This window comes from Castor canadensis, chromosome 7 (genome assembly GCF_047511655.1).
Source record: "Castor canadensis chromosome 7, mCasCan1.hap1v2, whole genome shotgun sequence".
In the NCBI taxonomy this organism is placed as follows: Eukaryota; Metazoa; Chordata; class Mammalia; order Rodentia; family Castoridae; genus Castor; species Castor canadensis.
Window position 1 is genome coordinate 46,044,849 of NC_133392.1, and position 19,618 is coordinate 46,064,466.

A 19,618-nucleotide genomic window follows, 5' to 3' on the forward strand; every position below is an offset into this window, starting at 1 on the left:
TAATGTGCCTTTGAATTCTAGCTGGATTCTGCACATTATAAAGCTGAATCTCTGAGTGATAATCTTTTCTTTTATTCATTTATGCACACAATGTTTGGGTCATTTCTCCCCCCTTCCCCATGCCCCCTCCTTTTTTATGTGTTTTTTTGGTGGTGTTGGGGTTTGAACTCAGGGCCTTGTGCTTGTTAGGCAGGTGCTCTACCTCTCGAGCCACTCCAACAGCACTGATAATCTTTTCTCTGTGGTGAGTAAGAGAAGGAAAAAAATTCTTGCATTATCTTTTCTTAAGGGAAGCCCATATTTTTTAAGTGCAGTGAATATTTTTTAAAATAGATTAACATGTAATGAAACAGACATTTACCTAGCAAGAATGAATGATTTTCTTTAATGAAGAGCATAAAAGTTTAGAAAAAGAAATGAAAAGGTATTAATGAATTTCTTCTTTCATGTATAATGTAAGTATTTTACCATGACATATAAACCCATTAAAAAACTAACATATTTTCCAATAAGGAGCTCTGAAATTTCTCCTGAAACCCTACATTGGAAAAAGAGACACAAACCCTGCTGAAGTTACTAGTCCACTGATAGAAAAGTAGACCTATTAGTGTCACAACTGTAAGTTTTGAAGGAAACTAGAAAAGGTAGTAAGGAAAATCTGAAACAGATTAAAATATTGGTTAAGGGATCTCAGGATGTAATTACAAAGAAAGATGCCTAACAGTCTTGAGACATCTGCCATACCAACTGTTGATAGAGGAGAACTGAAATAGACACATCTGGTTGGAAGTACTTTAAAATCTTAGAGATTAGAAAATTCATTCTTAGAGATTAGAAAATAACTCTCCTTGCCAGAAGATTATTCGTCACAAGATGCTTCATATTTTTCATAACTACTTCATTTAATGGCATCTGATCAATAATTTAGATAAGTTGCAGCTTACATGGTCTAACTGTCCCTGCTACAGGAAGAAAGGAATTATTCACCAAGAAAAGCATCAGAATATGAGTAATAACTACAGGAAAGATTCAAAAGAGCATATGTGAGAATGGACCTCAATTATGCAGAAAAGGATTAGAAGAAACCAAAGGGTTTAACTGAAATGGAGTCACTTTTTCATGATTGTGGCAAGGACAGACAGAGCCTTCCTAAGTCTCTTCTGCTTTATTCTTTGAAAATCCCATGTAAAAAAATGATTCATAACAAACAGGATTTAGATATTGGAAAGGTCTTGGCAGAGATTTCAAGGGCCAAAGACTAAAAGAAATGAACATTTTAGTGCGAGTTTATTATATAAGTTCTGAGAAGCCATCAACTATCTCTATTTCCCCAAAAGTAGTAATTTTCAGGAAAATTGATGGAATTAGAAATCATTCAGAGTGAGATAAACCAAACTCAAAGGCCAAATATCCATTATTCTCATTCATTTGTGGAACCTAGGCCTGTTGATGATAATGATGTTAATAATGAAAATAATAATGGGAAATAAATGCAAATTGGAAATGGTGTAGAGGATTTCAACAGAAGAGGGGAGGGAGAAAGGAAAAGATACTAAGGGGTGAAGAGGATTGAAATGTGCTTCATATTTACATATGAAGGCAGCCAAATAAAAGAGGGAGGGAGAGAAAGAAAACTTCATGGAGGGAGTGAACTTCCTCAAACTATACTGCAAGCATGTATGGCATTATCACAATGAAATCCTGTTATTAAAATATGCTAATTCAAAAATGAAACAAAAGTTTAGTGGTGGCTGTTTAATTATTGAGCAAGGTAGAGAGTAGTAAATGCTGCTATTGAACTGTGTTTCTTAGTGTCAATGTTAATGATTGAGTACTAGATTCTGCATTTGTAATCAAAGTGGAAATATTGAAACATCAGAGGCAAAGCAAAAGAATGGGTCACAATGATTGTCAATCAACAAATGACAACTAAGCTGCTGTGAAGTTTTGGGAACTGTAGGTAAGGCTGGCTCACTATGGTATTCCCAAAGTCAATGTGAGTACTGCTTGATTTATGCAATCTACAAACATCAAAAACAAGTAAATTGAAGGCTCTTCTTTCCTGTGATTCATTCATACTCTAGGTATGAGTTGTAGTTTTCTTCTTGCAGTGCATTGGCCAATATCAATAGCATAGGACATTAAATAGTTAATTTATTTTCCATGATACCCCCCATAACATGATTTCTCCTCAAAAGACTCATTTTTATGGCAAAGGAGGTTGCATCAAATGAAGAAAGCCAATAGATCTATCGAATCTAGTATATATCACTATTAAACATTGCTGACTTGTTAGAATTCTGAAGTAGGATCTTAAAGAAACAGCTACTTTGGGATAATTTACTGAAGCACTTTGGAATCAATGGATAATATACAGTACTTTGTTCTTGACATGGAGAATAGATAGGAATGGCAAAGAAGGGTGCAAGACAGGATTGTTCTTTTCTTTTTACCATCATTCCAAGATACCTTCTAGAGGAATGCATGTTTCCTGTGCTTGCAAATTTTGACTATGCTGCTCTTGAGGTCCTGGCATTTTTACAGATGGAGATATATTAAGGGCCACACTGAGACTATATTTATGGTCAATCAATGGTAATTTTTGGCTATTCATGCCAATAAATCACAGTTACAGAATGGAGCCATAATAACTAAAGAAGTGGAAAAGGTCTAATGCTAGCTAAAATTCATTTGAAGGAAAAAGGCAAGGTTGTTCTATCATCTACCAAGACTTACTGTAAAAATTAATGTATTGAAGAGAGGATGCTATTGGTTCACAGGTAGACTAATAAACCAATAAAGCAAAACAAAGAGCACAGAACCATTCCCTGCCACACACATTAGAATAATGTCATTCATAGCAGTGGGGGAAAGATTGCCTGATAAAAAAGTATAGGAGAAAATAAAAATATACTCTTACTGTACTCTGTAACATTACATGTTAATTTATTTAAAAGAAAAAAACTAGAACTACAATGAGAACCTGCAGGCCTTACTATTTTCTGGGCAATGGTCACACTCTTTGCTGACTTCCAACAATTTCTCCCCACATCCAGCCTACCATGGCACATCACCAGCCAGGCATCCCCAAGCAGGCAATTCTCATTGGTAGGTCTTCTCAAGATTGCTTAAACTTGGGCTAAACTTCACAGGGTCTTCGTGAGTACTTGGCTGGGATTCACCAAATTTTCAAGAGGGATCCAAGATGGTGACTAGAGGGCAGAAGCAGACAGCGTGAGATCCATAAATCAAAAATTTTGCTGACATGCTGGAGCCACACTTGGCAGAAATAAAGCACCAAGAAGAATCAAAACTCCGACACTCTGAGCCCCCAGCCTGTACAAAGCTTCTCCATGCCACATTATACTGAGAAAACTGGAGGACTCCCATGCTGCCAGATGCTGGCTCCAAATCTTAATGGGAGATATCCAGCAGACCAACAGGTGAACAAATAAGCATCATGCAATATTCCCACAGAAACCCCTGGGACGAGTCTCCCCAACCAACTGGCAAGACTAAGACAGAGCTTCTGCTTAAATACCAACACCAGGACTGGATTCTGAAGGATTAACACCAGAACTACTCAGAATGAAATTCTATTGTTCCTGAACCTGGAATTTTTTATGTGTTTGTTTGTTTATTTATTTTGTTCCTTGTTGTTGTTTGTCTGTGTGTGTTTGTCCACCTCTCCCTGTTGATTTCTTCTTTTTTATTTCTTTCTTTGTTTTGTTAGTTTTACTATTGTGAGTTAGCTAATACTGAATTACACACAGACCAGGGACACAAACAGCATACACACACTAACCTAAAACCCAACACACCCACAAAACAAAATTATACCAAGGGAAATAAAACAGGTGACTGAAACCACCAATAGCCTATCAAGAACATAGTTACACAATACCAAGTGTAGTGATGAGAAAACAAAAAAGGGATGGAAACCATTCTCCCCTCAAGAATAAATTAATACAGGATTCAGAAGGAAGTGAAGAAAAGGATACCCAGTTCCAGACTCCAACAAAACAGAGATAAACTATGCCAAGGAACTTCTCCTTGCTAGCAAAACCTTTGTATGAAGCCACAAAGGTGGGGCAAAGGGGAGCCCCTAATCTGGAAATTGACCAGCAACAGGCTTTTCATGCCATTAAGAAGCATTAGTCAGTGCCCCTTCTCTGGGACTCCCAGATGTGAGAAAGCCTTTCTTCCTCTATGTGCATGAGAGAAGTGGCATAGCAAGTGGAGTCCTGACCAATTCCTAGGCTCATGGCATCAGCCAGTGGCTTATCTCTCCAAGCAGTTGGATTCAGTGACAAAGGGATGTCCTCCCTACTTATGAGCTCTTGCAGCCACAGCCTGATTGGTATCAGAGGCAGAAAAGTTAACACTGGGAGGGGAAATAACTGTTAGGGTCCCACATTCTAATGGAATGCAAGGGACAGTACTGGCTGACAAATGCCAGGATGGTCAGATACCAGAGTACACGCTGTGAAAAATCCACAAGTGAAACTAGCTTTAAACCCAGCAACCCTCCTCCCATTGGCTGCAGGGCCTCCAGACCATGACTTTGTTGAGGTGATTACTGAGGTCTTCTTGAGCCTCCCTGATCTCAGTGACCAGCCCCTAGGTCAGCCTGACCTCAAACTATTCACAGATGTGAGCAGCTTACTTAAAGAAGAAACAAAATGTGCTGGTTATGCAGGGGTATCTCTGGATTCAGTCCTGGAAGCTCAGGCTCTACCTCCAGGCACATCAGCGCAAAAAACTGAACTCATTGCACTGACGCACACCCTCCTCTTGGCAGCTAAAAAGACTGTTAACATATACACAGACTCTAAATATGCTTTTACCACTCTTCATGTTCATGGGGCTATATACAAGAAAGAGGATTAATTACTTCAGGAGGAAAAGACATCAAATATGGGCCAAAGATTCTTGAACTTCTGCAGGCAAGGTGGAAGTTCACTGGTCGCTGTTATGCATTATCCAGGTCATCAGAAGGGCAAGTCTGTGGTGACATTGGGAAACCAGGGAGCAGATAGGAAGCTCTTGCAGCAACTCTCTAATGCCCTGCTTGTGGCTGTAACTCCTGTACTCCTTCCTACCCCACTGACAGAATGTGTTCCACATTACTCCTGTAATGAATGTGAATAGCTTACTCAAGAGGAAGGAAAATACTGTAAAGAGGGATAGTATCAGCTTGCAGATGGGCGGATAGTGACTCCAGAGACACTAGCCCCTACCTTTGTAAAAAATGCCATCAGGACTCTTATATGGGAAAGTCGGCCCTTGAGCAGTTTCTGAGCCAGTATTTCTATGTCCCCTGCCTCACCAGTCTAACTAGCAATATTTGTAAGCAATGTGAAACATGTGCCAAAAATAACCCCAAGCCGGGGCCCCTCCCTAAACCAGAAATCCAACATGTGGGTAGTTCCCCTTTTGAAGACTTAGAGGTAGACTTCACTGAACTGCCCCGAACCAGAGGTTACAAATATCTTCTGGTGATTGTGTGCACATTCTTTGGGTGAGTAGAGGCTTTCCCCACTTGAACAGAGAAGGCCCAAGAAGTGGTCCGTGCTTTACTAAAGGAAATAATTCCAAGGTATGGGATCCCCATCTCCATTTGCTCAGACAATGGACCAGCTTTTGTGGAAGAAGTTCTTAAACAACTGGCAAAGGGACTAAAAATAACCTGGAACCTTCACACAGCATACCAGCTTCAGAGTTCAGGCATAGTTGAAAGAATAAATTGGACACTAAAAATTCAGATGAGTAAACTCTGCCAGGAAACACACCCGACATGGCGGCAGGTCATGCCATTGGTCCTACTTAGGGTCAGGTGTAGTCCACCAAACAGACTGGGTTCTTGCCCTATGAGATTCTCTATAGAAGACCACCCTCACTAATAAAGGACATTAAAGAAGATCTAAAAGAGATAGGAAATCTAACTTTGCTCCAACAGATGTGTGGCTTGTGAAAGGTGCTCAATGACCTACTCTGCCATATTCAAGAAAGACTCCCTATTAGCCTCATCACTGATGTACATTCCTTTAAGCCAGGTGACCAAGTTTGGATAAAGGAGTGGAATCTTCAGCCTCTCCAGCCTTGGTTGAGCAGGCCCTATTTGGTGATCCTAACCACACAGGGTGACAGAGATCACCCTGTGGATCCACCACACCGGAGTGAAAAAGGCAAGTCCTGGGTGGAAGAGTCAACTGGATTCCAGTGATCCCCTCAAATTGACCCTGAGGAGGGGAACTTCAGCTTTGCCCTAGTCACAAACCTGAAGCTGACTAGTCTATGCATGGCAGAAGCTTGAGAAGTCGACTGCACAGATAGTTGATGGACTGTTATTTCTGATGGGCAATGGTCTATGGTGGTGTTTGAGTTCTGCCATCCCTTACCCACTTCTCATTTTGGTATTATAACCTTATTTTGATCATTAGAAATAACAGTAAATCCCCCAGCAGGACAGAGAAAAATCAAGGGGCTCTTTCTGGCAATCTTTCTCTTCCTATTGACAGGATGTGGTATTGTTTCTGGTTGTTTCTATTCTGGGTTCCTCCTACACACCTAAGCCCCTCATCCTGTGAGTTGTGCTTGCGTACTACTCAGACTAAAGATGCCATTACCAGAACTTTGTTGTTCCATAACAATTACTCGTGTGCAGGTATTGTTATTGGGTCATGTTTTCACAATGGTACTACTTACTCAGTGTGTTCTCATGGCTATCAGCACACCTGCTTTGACCCTGTATATGATCCCTCAGAAGAATGGCTAGAGGTCCTACACACGAGAGTGCCCCTAATTACCCAACATGGATCATTAACTTCCATTGGTCAGTATCAGTCTAGTTTGATGCTTGTGTGACAGCTAGCTACAATTATGATGCCAATGTCTCTGGGTGTACAACCCTTTCATGGGTAAGGAGCTATACTAAAGAAAACAAATACATGTGTGAGGAACAGCCAAATGGATATAAATATGGGTGTTATGGAAATGCCCACGTGCCCTTTTTGGAAATGTGTAACTTGGACCTCAAGGGTTAGAGCCCATGAAAACAATAAGTCTGCCATCCTCCAAAAGAGAGTTGCCCCACCTGATTGTTCCTGGGGAGCCTGTAATCCTGTCAATTTCACTATCCTTAACTTCATAGATTCCAGATGGAAATGGGAAAGGGGACACATAAAAGGCATCCACATAGATAGCCTATGGAATGACCCAAAAGCAAAACTAGTTTTTAAGAGGGTGTGGTCTCACGCAAGACCACATCCTACTGGGTTTTTCATTTCTTTAATGAGGAGATGGAAAAATGCCCTCCTCCCATTTCCATCATTACCAGAAATTTGTCCTTGTCCTTAGCAGAGACAATAGCTCAGACTCTTAAGGTCACTTCTTTCTAGGTGTGTGGGAGCAAATATGGGAGATCAATGACCCTGGGAGGCCAAAGAATTAGATCCCTAGAAACTTCCCAATGGAACAACACAATCTCACCTCAAGAAAGAACTTGGCTCCTAAAAACTTCCATTATTAGTAAAAACTGTCTTGCCTGGTGGGGAAGAAAGTTCAACAACCCCGTCAGGAGCTTAACATGCCTAGGTCAATGATTTTATAATGCCACTACCAGAAAAACCCAGTGGTGGGGGTCTCCAAACCATTCTGAGCCAAACCCACACCCCTTGTCCAGTTTTCCCCACCACCGACAGGCATGGAACAAGGTCGACACACACATAGAATAGCGGGCCTCAGGAAGATTATACTGGATATGTGGAAGGACTGCCATACCAGGCTGCCCCAGAACTGGGCTGGGGCCTGTGTGTTAGGGACAATTCATCTCTCCTTTTTCCTCCTCCCCTTACTTCAAGGTGAACAGCTGGGAATTCCAGTCTATGAGGAAAAAGGGCACCCAAGGAGTCAGAGGGCTATACAAAAGAGTTTACAGATTGGAAACTGGAAAGATGATAAATGGCCACTGAAGTGCATAATTCATTATTATGGACCAACCACATGGGCTGAGGATGGGTCTTGGGACTACCAGACTCCAATATACATGCTCAACTGTATCATATGGCTCCAGGAAGTGGTAGAGATAATAACCAATGAAACTGCAAAAGCCCTCAATATACTAGCTAAGCAGAGCACCAAAATGCGCAATGAAATTTATCAAAACTGCTTGGCTCTAGACTATCTCTTAGCCTCAGAAGGGGGGAGTTTGTGGCAAATTCAATTTGAGTAACTGTTGTCTTCAGATTGATGACATGGGAAAAGTAATAGAAGAGATCAGAGATAGAATGAGAAAGATTGCTCATGTTCCAGTTCAGACTTGGAAAGTGTGAAATCCTGACAATTTTCTTGGAGGATGCTTCTCTACAATAGCAGGATTTAAAACAATATTTGGGGCTATAGTAATTACAGTGTTGGACTCTTATATTCCCATGCTTGCTGTGACTGGTCATGAGGTCCATATCAACCCTGTTGGAAGCCATGGTGGAATGAAAAACAGCTGCACAATTATATCTGTTACAGGGTTACCAAAGAGTAAATCCCATCCCTGAGGATGAAAAAGATGATACATTTTGACAAATAAAGTGTCAAAGCAACAAAGGGTTGAATGTTGGAGCCAATGTGGCTACTTTTCTGGGATTAATATGTGTCTGGAACATGCATTGGATTTCCTACTCTGGGGCCACAAGCAGCTTTCTGCAAGCTCGTAATTGTCACAGACCTCCAGCTAGGCCCTGCAAAGTTTCCTGTAACTGTGACCACAGTCTGCAGGGGGGTAGAGGGGAAACTGTACCAGCCTGTTTCTCTGTAACTGGCTTGTCTTTCTGACCACCTGTAAACCATCTACTGAAAATACCCCCTGGTTACATAAACCACCTGGGGGTTATATAACACATCTCCTGACTCTGATCAGAGCTCAAGGCTTTGAGTAATTATTTCCCCTAAGTCTGCTAGTGCAATAAAAATTTCTGCTTCCTGCAAAGTGGACTCTGTGGCTTTGTTTCCCTCGCTGTTTCCTGAAACACTACCAAAAGCAGTCCACATATTTAATGCAATTCCTATCAAAATTCCAATGACATTCATCACAGAGATTGAAAAATCTACCCTAAAGTTCATTTGGAAACACAAGAGACCGCTAATAGCCAAGGCAATACTCAGCAAAAAGAGCAATGCTGGAGGTATAACAATACCTGACTTTACAAAGCAATAGCAGTAAAAATAGCATGGTACTGGCACAAAAACAGACATGAAGACAAGTGGAACAGAACAGAGGACCAGAATATGAATCCACACAGCTATGCCCACCTTCTTTTTGACAAAGATACCAAAAATATACGATGGAGAAAAGACAGTCTCTTCCACAAATGTTGCTGGGAAAAGTGGTTATCCATCTGCAAAAAACTGAAACTAGATCCTGTTTATCACCCCGTACTAGTATCAACTTGAAATGGATCAAGAACTTTAATATAAGACCTGAAACTCTGAAGTTAGTACTGGAAATAGCAGGGAATACTCTGGAAGTAATAGGTATAGGCAAGGACTACCTTAATAGAATGCCAGCAGCTCAGCAACTAATAAAAAGGATGGACAAATGGAACTTCATAAACTTAAAAAGCTTCTGCACAACAAAAGAAATGGTCTCTAAATTGAAGAGACCACCCACAGAGTGGGAGAAAATATTTGCCAGCTATACATCAGACAAAGGACTGATAACCAGAATATACAGGGAATTCAAAAAACTAAACTCTCCCCAAATCAAAGAACTGATAAAGAAATGGGCAATTGAACTATACAGAACTTTCTCAAAAGAAGAAATTCAAATGGCCAAAAAAGACATGAAAAATCCTCACCATCTCTAGCCATAAAGGAAATGCAAATCAAAACCATACTAAGTTTCCACCTCACCCCTGTTAGAATAGACATCATCAAAAACACCACCAACAACATGTGTTGGAGAGGATGTGGGGAAAAAGGAACCCTCGTACATTGCTGATGTGAATGCAAGCTAGTGCAACTACTCTGGAAAACAATATGGAGGCTTCTCAAAAACCTAAACATAGATCTGCCATATGATCCAGCAATCCCACTCCTATGGATATACCCAGAGGAATGCAACTCAGGTTACTCCAGAGGCAGCTGCACACCCAAGTTTCTTGCAGTGCTATTCACAATAGCTAAGTTATGGAAACAGCCAAGATGCCCCACTACAGACGAATGGATTAAGAAAAGGTGTGGTATTTATACAGAATGGAATTTTGCTCAGCCATGAAGAAGAATGAAATCTTATCACTCGCAAGTAAATGGATGGAACTGAAGAACATAACTCTGATAGAGGTCAGCCAGGCCCAGAAGACCAAAAATCGTATATTCTCCCTCATATGTGGACTTTAGATCTAGGGCAAATGCAGTAATGTTGTTGGACTTGGGTCACATGCTAAGGGGAGAGCACATATGGGAGATCTAGGGTAGGTGGGAAACCCAAAATATGAAAGTTTTTGATGTCCCCACTGCAGAGGAGCTAATACAGAAACCTGAAAGTGACAGAGGTCAGTATGGGAAGGGGATCAGGAACTAGTGAAAAGGTCAGGTAGAGATGAATCAACTTGGGTTATAACACATTTGTACATGGAAGCAATGCTAGGAATCTCTCTGTATCTTTATCTCAACTAGCAAAAATGCTATGTCTTGTTATTGCTTATGTCTTCTCTTCAACAAAACTAGAGATAAGGGCAGAACAGGTTCGGCCTGGAAGCAAGAGGGGGTGGGGGGGAGAGGGAGCGGTGAGGGGCAGGGGGGAAGAAAAGGTCCAAACAACGTATGCACATGTGAATAAATGAATAAAAATTAAAAAAAAACTATATTGCTTAAATAAATATGGGCTTGCCTTGATAAAAGATAATGCAATTTCAAATAATAGGAATAATACAAACAACAAAATAACTAAAGCTCCTTGAAATCATATGGGAGAATAGTTACATGACTTGAGGATATAGCAAAATATTTCTTTGTAAAGATCAAAGAAGTAGTGGTTAAAGATGTGAAAAGACATTCTATCTCTGGGAAGTGCTAGTTAAGATCATAATGCAGTACCATTAAAACCATACTAGAGTTGTAGAGAATTTGACACATCAGAAAGGCAAATGGTAACTTCCACTAACTCTCACAAACAATTCTTGGCAGAGTTATTGTGGAAAACAATGTGGCATTACCAATAAATCTGAATATAGACCTATCTGTGACATATAAATTCAGGCACAATATAGGATGAGAAATAACATAAAAGTATTCACAGCAGTATTGAAGACCACATTTTCTAACTAGAGACCACTCAAATACTCAATAGTAGAGTGTGAAAATGAAATGTGGCATAGCCTCATATAGCAAGTAAAATAAAAAGAACAAATAAATAGAAAAAGAGGTGATTCAATCATAAAAACTAAAGATGAATGAAAGAAGATAGATAGTAAAGCATACAGTTCTGTTTATATGTATTTAAAAAATAGACACAACCAAACTATATAGTTTATGGATGCTTATTTGGGTAATAAATCTGTAATTGGAAACAAGAACCTTGCATAGTATTTGAGTGTAGGTGGAGGAAAGTGATTGTATCTGAAAAGCAGCACAGAGGAGGCTTTCCATGTGGGTGATGCATTACACACCCAGGTTGTACTTACATTTATGTTCTCTTTATAATAATTTAAAGTTGTCTATTTATGTTTACATCTTTTTCTGTGTACTTTGCATTTTTCTTAACCTCCAAGGGATAGGTGTTCTTATTAATAAAAGCCTTCAGAAAAAGTTGGAATCCTTCCCATAAAACTAACAGTAGATTGCCAACTTTCTTCCTTAGCTAGGCAATAAAGTCAGCATGAGTAAGTGTGGTGAGCTATACCATTTGTAGGGAAGGAGAACTAAATCCTACTAAAGTGAATAGGCCATGAATTCTCATCAGTCTATAAAACACAAGTGCAATTTGTATAAAGTGGGTTCTCATAAATATGTAATGTTGCATTAAAAGGAACAGCTTGATGAATGGAATGGGGCTATGTGAGGAAAAATAGTAACTAGTATTTCTCTTTCAGCAAATATTAAATATTTAAATGTGATACATAGTTTAAATGGAAAACACAATTCCAAATTCATGGCCAAATAGGCTGGAAGCACATTATTATACTTTTCTTCTAAATAATATCCATATCTATGAAAATCTTTTGCTATTGTTGCCCTGTCCGATGGATGAGCAAACAAATGTATTGTGTGCTCCATCAACTCCGAATTTTAATTGTTCTTTGCATTAATAATTGTTATTAAATAAATTCTATGTGTCCTTTCCCAATTAATGAAATATAAAAGTGGATATTTATCAGGTATTAAAACTTCTTTGGTTGGGGATGTGGCTCGAGGTGTGGAGAGCCTGCCTAGCAAGTGCAAGGAACTGGGTTCAAACCCCAGAGCCACACACATGAAAGGAAAAATCTTCTGTATTCATCAAGAGAGTGTACTTATGTATGTGCTCATGCAGAGGTCAAACACACTTTTAGATATTGACATCTATTTTGGCTTTCTTCTCTTTCCAAATGTCCATGAATCTTCAGTGTAAAGCACTGTTTTCAGAACACTTTGACTGAAGATAATTTAGCATCTTTCTAAAATTGGTAGGGGGGTTTTTAAGATCAATATTGAATAGTCTCTGCTTTCAAAAAATTTCAAATGCTAATGTCAAGATACTCTAGCAAATATCATCACAAATTATGCACAGTATAGTCTGAGACTAAGTATCGGGAAAACTAGGACGTAGAGAAGTTCAGAAAGAAGTTCAGTAAAACATTATTTATGGCAGTATTTTTTATGGTAAGTTATATAGATTTGAAAGAACAAAGACCAAATAAGACAGGGGATGAGCAGAGGGAAACAAACATGGGAGATGTGTTAGTCAGCTTTTTCATCACTGTGAAAAATACCTGAGAGAAACATTTTAAAGGCAAGAGGATTTATTTTAGCTCAGGTTTCAGACCATTATGGGAGATAGGGCATGGCAGAACAAAAGAAGCTCACCTCATTGTGTATAGGCAGCAGGGAGAGAGAATTCCTGCACTAGTAGGCCTTCTCCTTTTGCCTCTTTTGTTCCCTTTTGGGACCCCAGACCATGGAGAAGATGCCACTGACACTCAGGGTTTTTCTTCTCTACCCCCTTAGTTGATCTCTGGATACACATTCACAGATGAGAAATAAGTAATTACAGGTAGATTTAGGATATATGTAAAGCTGTTAAAGTAATAGAGAGGTGGGAGGTGTGTCATATTTGCTGCAAGAGGAAAAATAATGTCTGTAGTTGAACTATAATTCTTACAGACATCATTCTAGCAGTTACACTGAAAACAACCACATGGTGTCAAGACTAGTATCATGATAATCATCTAAGAAGTATAACAATTCAAGCCAAAAATAATAAGAACCTGACTAAGGCTGCTATGAGAGAAAAGAGGAAACTGTGAGTACTGTTTGCTCTGTGTAACATGTTCAGAATTGGTGATTCACTGCAAGAGGAGTATGGAAGAGAAAGAGGAAACTTCTATTTTTTGCCTCTCCAATGAGGTTTTAATGGTTGGACAGTCCATTCCGGTACCCAGATGGCATCCCCTGGTTTTTAAGGGTGCACAGGAGTTATTAGGGTAACAGGAAGTCTCTCCCAGACCCAGTCATTGATTTTCTTTTCTTTTATTCATATGTGCATACAATGTTTGGGTCATTTCTCCCCCCTTCTCCCCACCCCCTCCCTTACCTACACTGCCCCTTTTCTCTCCCCCCACCCCCTCGCTATCGGGCAGAAACTATTTTGCCCTTATCTCTAATTTTGTTGAAGAGAGAGTATAAGCAATAATAGGAAGGACCAAGGGTTTTTGCTAGTTGAGATAAGGATAGCTATACAAGGAGTTGACTCATATTTCTTTCCTATACATGTGTGTTACCTTCTAAATTAATTCTTCTCAAACTAACCTTTTCTCTAGTTCCTGGTCCAGAAAGAGGAAACTTAAATGGCTTCTCTGCATCTAGTTTGAGGGAATGATTAATGGAGGTCCAGAATTTAGAAAAAGGGGCTGTTTCTGAGGATGGTGAAAATAAGAGCTTGACCTTAAACATGTTGAAACTGAGACGCCTGTAGGACACTCGAGTGGGTTTGTTGTATAGTAAGTGTCTACCTGAGATTGTAGTTTAAAGAAGCTAAAAATACATCTGTGGGATATATGTACATCTCAGTGTAACTAAAACTGTGGACTTTGAAGTGAGTAGGTTTCCCAAAAGGAATACAGAGTCAGGAGAACAATTTAGAAATTATTTCCAAAATCAAAATTTATAGGAGAAAAGAGATAAGGGAAGACAGAAAGAATCAGATATGCTTAAACATGAAAAACAGAAGCAAGTATGTGGCAGAGTCTCAAGACACAGCAATTCATTTCAAATAAATCAGTGAAGTTATTTAAATGAAGGTAACATTTATCAATAAAGATGTCATTGGTGACCTTGGATTTAGAAGTAGATTTCTATCATCATACATTTGGGATAGTATAACTGAATATTAATACATATGTACATACAGATCCATGCATATGAATTCATTTTAATAGTTGCTATTAAGATTAAAACCAGTGAAAGGATAGGTTCTAAATAACTACTGTAAAATTGGTTCATAAAGTTTTCAAATCAATTTAGGAACTTCTAGCTGAATATCCTAACAATCAAGTTACAAAAATTGCCACAAAACTCATAATAAATATTTTTAGGTAGTAATATTAAAATAGACATTAACAATTTTTCAAATTGCATGGGCCTTTTCTTTATGTGACTGAGTCTCAGTGTTTGCATTATATCATTTGACGTAACAAAAGAACCCATAAAATTCCCCACTTGTGTTCTACTTAAAAAAGAAGTATGGTTTTAGGCACTGTTGCATATCATGCTGAGCTACAAAAGTAAAGAAAACACCATAAAGCTCACCACCTTCATTTTATTACTAGAACTCCACACAGAGAGACAGCTACATGAATCAAAGACAGACCACTGAGGTTGAGATTTATTTTGTTTAACATTAAATTGTACACTTGAAGGAAAAATCAATTTCTTTTTTAAATGACACCATCACTACTCTTCTAAATGCTGCAGCTTACTAATGATTTTAAAACTGCCTTAAGGATTTCGAACTGAATCACTACTACTACATCCCAGGTAAGATTTAGTATGCAGATCTCACATTGGCAATAACTTTGTGTTTCAGTTTAAATAAACTCAGCTTCTCTTATTTTAGGACTAAGAGAATATTTTGTTGATTCAGGACTCTATTTTTGTTACCTAGGGCTAAAACAAGTTAATTCAGCATGGGAATTTCTACATGAATTGGAATTTTGCTGGGAAGTACCTTTCTCTATATTGTATATGATGCTAGGAAACTTATTTAAACTTAACAGGCAGTGTTGCTCTCAAATATGCCTTCTGTGATACATTTGTGCATGTACTTATACCTGAGGTTACTTTAAAAAGCAGACGTGGAAAAATTAGTCCTTAATCTGAAGAAGTCCATTCCTTAAGAAATTTCTCAGTGATGACTGGGTGTGTGGCTCAAGTGTTAGGGCACCTGCCTAGGAACCAGTAGACCCTGAGTACAAACCCCAGTAAGACTAGATAGTAATAATAGTGATAGAAATTCCTTAATGAGATGCAACTACAAAGGCTAGACACTGTTTGTGTGAGTGCAATAGCTTTCTCCTTCCACTTCCATCCCTCAATCTCTACTTACCCTGCATTTTCACACACAGAGATGTGCTGAAGCACCTAGTGTATACAGTGTGCTGAAGTAAAAAGACAAGCTCATTTTCCTTTAGGTTCCGCATGCACATCCATTACATGTCAGACATAAACATGTCTGTTTTAGTCTCCATTGTGCTGATTAACAAGCCCAGGCCTAGAGAGGTTACCTTATTAACTTATCCAAGATCACAATAATTATTATGTTAAGTCAAATTTGAAGAAAATACTGTCAGAACATGGACTTTTTAAATTGTTCATAAGTTTTGTATATTGTGGTGCTGGATCCAGAATCACAGGGCCATATGATCTAATGAGAGAATGAATCAAGAGATCAAGAAGTAGTGTTTTTGCCAGGATATGTAAAAAGTAGAAAAGTTAATAAGAACTGGAGGGAAGATGAGAGGTGTGGGTCTCCAGTTTAGTAAGTGTAGTAGTTATGGTCTTGTATAACTCAGGTCAAAAAAAAGTGAATGACTGGTCATTTGTACAAAGCTCCATGACTACTAAGGTAAGGGATATAGATTTAATCAGTCTATGACCACATAGAAATACTCAGGATTTGGGATCATCTAATTTCTATAGTAGCTAATGTAAGGCATTTTATATTTGATATCCATTTCAATGATGAACAATTGGCATGCTTGTGTTGTAGCCAGGATTTGGATACAGATTTCATCGCCTGTAAAACACTGTGATGGACACTAAATAAGCTACTGCATGGACAAAAATTTTCATCAGTCTCCATTTCATTCAGATCCCACCTAGATTCACATGTTTTGATCAATTATCCAGAACTATCTCGAATACATCTTCCATTAGTGCCAAACACTATGGATTAGTGTCCTCAAACTTCCTGTCCATCTGGGTTTCATCTTCTATTGCCTCTTTTCCCCTCGTGTCTTTATTTCCCAACCTTGAATGTTACAATAGATCAAAAAGAAGTAAGGATGATCCACATTACCTATAAACCCTGACCTGGATACTTTGGTCCATTGCAATGTCTCTCAGTTCTTTCATTAAATATTTGTCATCACTTACTGACATTTAGCATAGATTATATTCTTACTGTGATTATTTGGTTTCATTCTATACACATCTTTTCTACTGTATTTCCCTCTTACTTCAAGTTGTTTGAAAATATTAATAAGATTTTCAACTCTAAATGTGTTATACTATATCTTATTAATATTAACATCTACTTAAGTAATTATAGTGGTAGCTTTATTTTACTATGCTGATTAAAACATTTTTGTGAGGTATAATTTATAATTATTGCTTCAGAAGTATCCCTTAGTTAATATCGTTTTTACCAAGCTACCTTAAAAATAGCAAATAAAAATTCCTTCAGCTTTTAATTAAAAAATATTAGAATATTCGTATTAAAATATCATTAGGATATAAACACAGCAAATAACTCAAATTCACTACAGTAATTAACCATACATATCTTCATTGTAAGTGTGTCTTAATAGTTTTTGGTGACAATTAAAATTAAATTTTACAAGCGGAACATGAGTCATTTAGTAAAATTAATGTATTATATAATTATCATTAGTGAGCAACAGGAGACCATTAGAAAGCATCAAAATTCCATTCTAAGAACATTATGACTTCTTCAAAACTGTAGAATCAGTTGGATGCAGGCTGCTTTGGGTATTTTCCTCTTCATCTGCACTACCAAATCATTCAAGTTGCATAAAAATATGCTACAGCCTAAAGAATAGGCCAGCTACAGTGCATCAAACTATGAATGTTGAGGTCCATAGTCTAACTTTTTAAAGGTTAAATAAATTATATATACCAAGGAGAAAGGAAAAAAGGTTACTGTAATAATTTTTCAGCAAAAAAGAAAAATTAATTAAAAATTAAAAATCTTATTGATTCTACTTATGTCTTTTTAATTGAATATTTCACATGTGCTTTATATTTTCATTTAAATAAATTAGGGAAATAGGAAAGATAATTTCCACAGATTGTTTCAATATTTGTTTGCTTTATCTGAATGCCTTATATACTGTATATGACTAAAAAATTTGTCTGTTTCCAATGCTATGACATTGGGGAGTGACAATTGTAACAGAATTTAAGAGGGACACATAATAGATGTTAAATATATGTGTATAAAGTCAGACAAATTCACATTTAAATATATGTATTTTGAAGTATGAATATCTACATCCATACCAAATAGTAGTTTTGAATTTCAAAGTTTTCTAAAATATTTATTTCATAAAATAATATATATTTTAAATAAAAAAAGAATATTCTCACATTAATCAATGTTAAAATTATATAATAATATTAAAATGTACTAAAATGTTAAGTATTTTAAATTTACTTTTATGAAAAGTAAATTTTCATAACTTTATGAAAAAATCTTGAAAAATATTCAGTCATTTAAGAGATTAGATGAGTTTCAATTCCTTTCAAAATAAAAACGTAAGAAACTATACACATTTACAAAGCACATTTAAGATATAAATATAGTCGTTCTACTTACCCTTACTTGACCCACAAAAGCATTAACTTCTTCCTCCACCACAGATAAGTTTCTAGGCAGATAGGGATCAAACACTGGAGCATTGTCATTGACATCTGTCACCACCACGTTTACTGTGGCAGTTGAAGTCTTAAAGGAAAAAAAGTGATTAAATGTGAGAGGAACTATTTTAATTTTGAATTCAGTTAAGTGGTCATTTTGGCATTTTTCAATCTGAAAAGAGTTTCATGCTTATGCTTCCTCATTAGCTTTCCAAAAAATAAAAATCAAAAAGATGAAGCATCCTGTGATTTTCAAACACTTCAAAAAAAAAAAAAAAACCAGAAAAGCAAATGACGATATTAAAGGACAAACATCTTCTTGAGCACGTCAATTATTCCCTGGAGGCTTACTTTTAAGAAAACAATTTTATCTTGTTTACATTTTATGATTGGGAAGCCTTTGTTTATGCTATATGTACCCCTTTGTCCCTGAAATGTACCATCCATTTTGTTTTTATCACATATTTTTCATTGTTTAAAAATAAAACATATATAGTAAAATATCATGACAAATAAATAGGTATTTTCAGACAAGCTCATACTACCAGAAATTATTACCTTAGTAATTTTCAAGGCTTGCATCTAAATCAAGAATTTGATTAGTTACGAAGTAATTACTTTATGAGGATTCAGTTCATAAGAATGATAAGCAGAAAAACCTACTATTTATATAGGTTACCTAGCTAAAAGATAAATTCCAGGTCTGCTGCAATCTGAAAATATTATGTAGGTCAATGACTTGGGTACAATCAAGATACATTTTTATGTGTGCCTCAAGTGGAAACTCTTCTCTGTAATCAAAATCTGAGTTCTACATAGCCCCTACCTATCACTGTTCCAATGTGGGGACCATAACAAAACCCCTAGAGCAAAGACAAAGAAAGAATCCTAAACTGAGAAAATAAAAAAATCCAGTAGGCTATGATATTTATAATATGTAAATGAATTGTGAGTTGGAAAAGGAGGACGAAACTCTCAAGAGACATCTGTACGACTTTTGTTTAAAAAATACAGATATTTAAACCTCTGTACCACTAAAATTTATACAAAATACAGACACAATTTCTGTTAATGTGGAAGTGATTTTGAATGAGGCCAAGAAGCTTAATGTGAGGAAGTAAGGGTGGGTGAATCTAAAGAGGATTTTTTGCAGTCATTGGAATGAGTTGTCAAAAATTGGACTTCTTAGGTGCCAAGAAAGGGAGGTTTTGGTAAATATCTCATGCTTTTTGCTCAGAATCCTATGTGAGTAATGGTGTTAGGTCTTGCT

General features: G+C 37.4%; 1 protein-coding gene across 7 annotated transcripts in view; it reads right to left on the reverse strand.

The window, feature by feature from the left end:
- The window catches only part of Pcdh15 (protocadherin related 15), a 1,704,270-nt gene that overhangs the window by 251,100 nt on the left and 1,433,552 nt on the right, over window positions 1–19,618 (reverse strand). For all 7 annotated transcript variants that reach the window (XM_074078885.1, XM_074078880.1, XM_074078883.1 and 4 more), the window contains one exon: window positions 18,308–18,436. In XM_074078885.1, coding sequence (XP_073934986.1) covers window positions 18,308–18,436 — 129 coding nt within the window. The remainder of the gene's footprint in view (window positions 1–18,307; window positions 18,437–19,618) is intronic.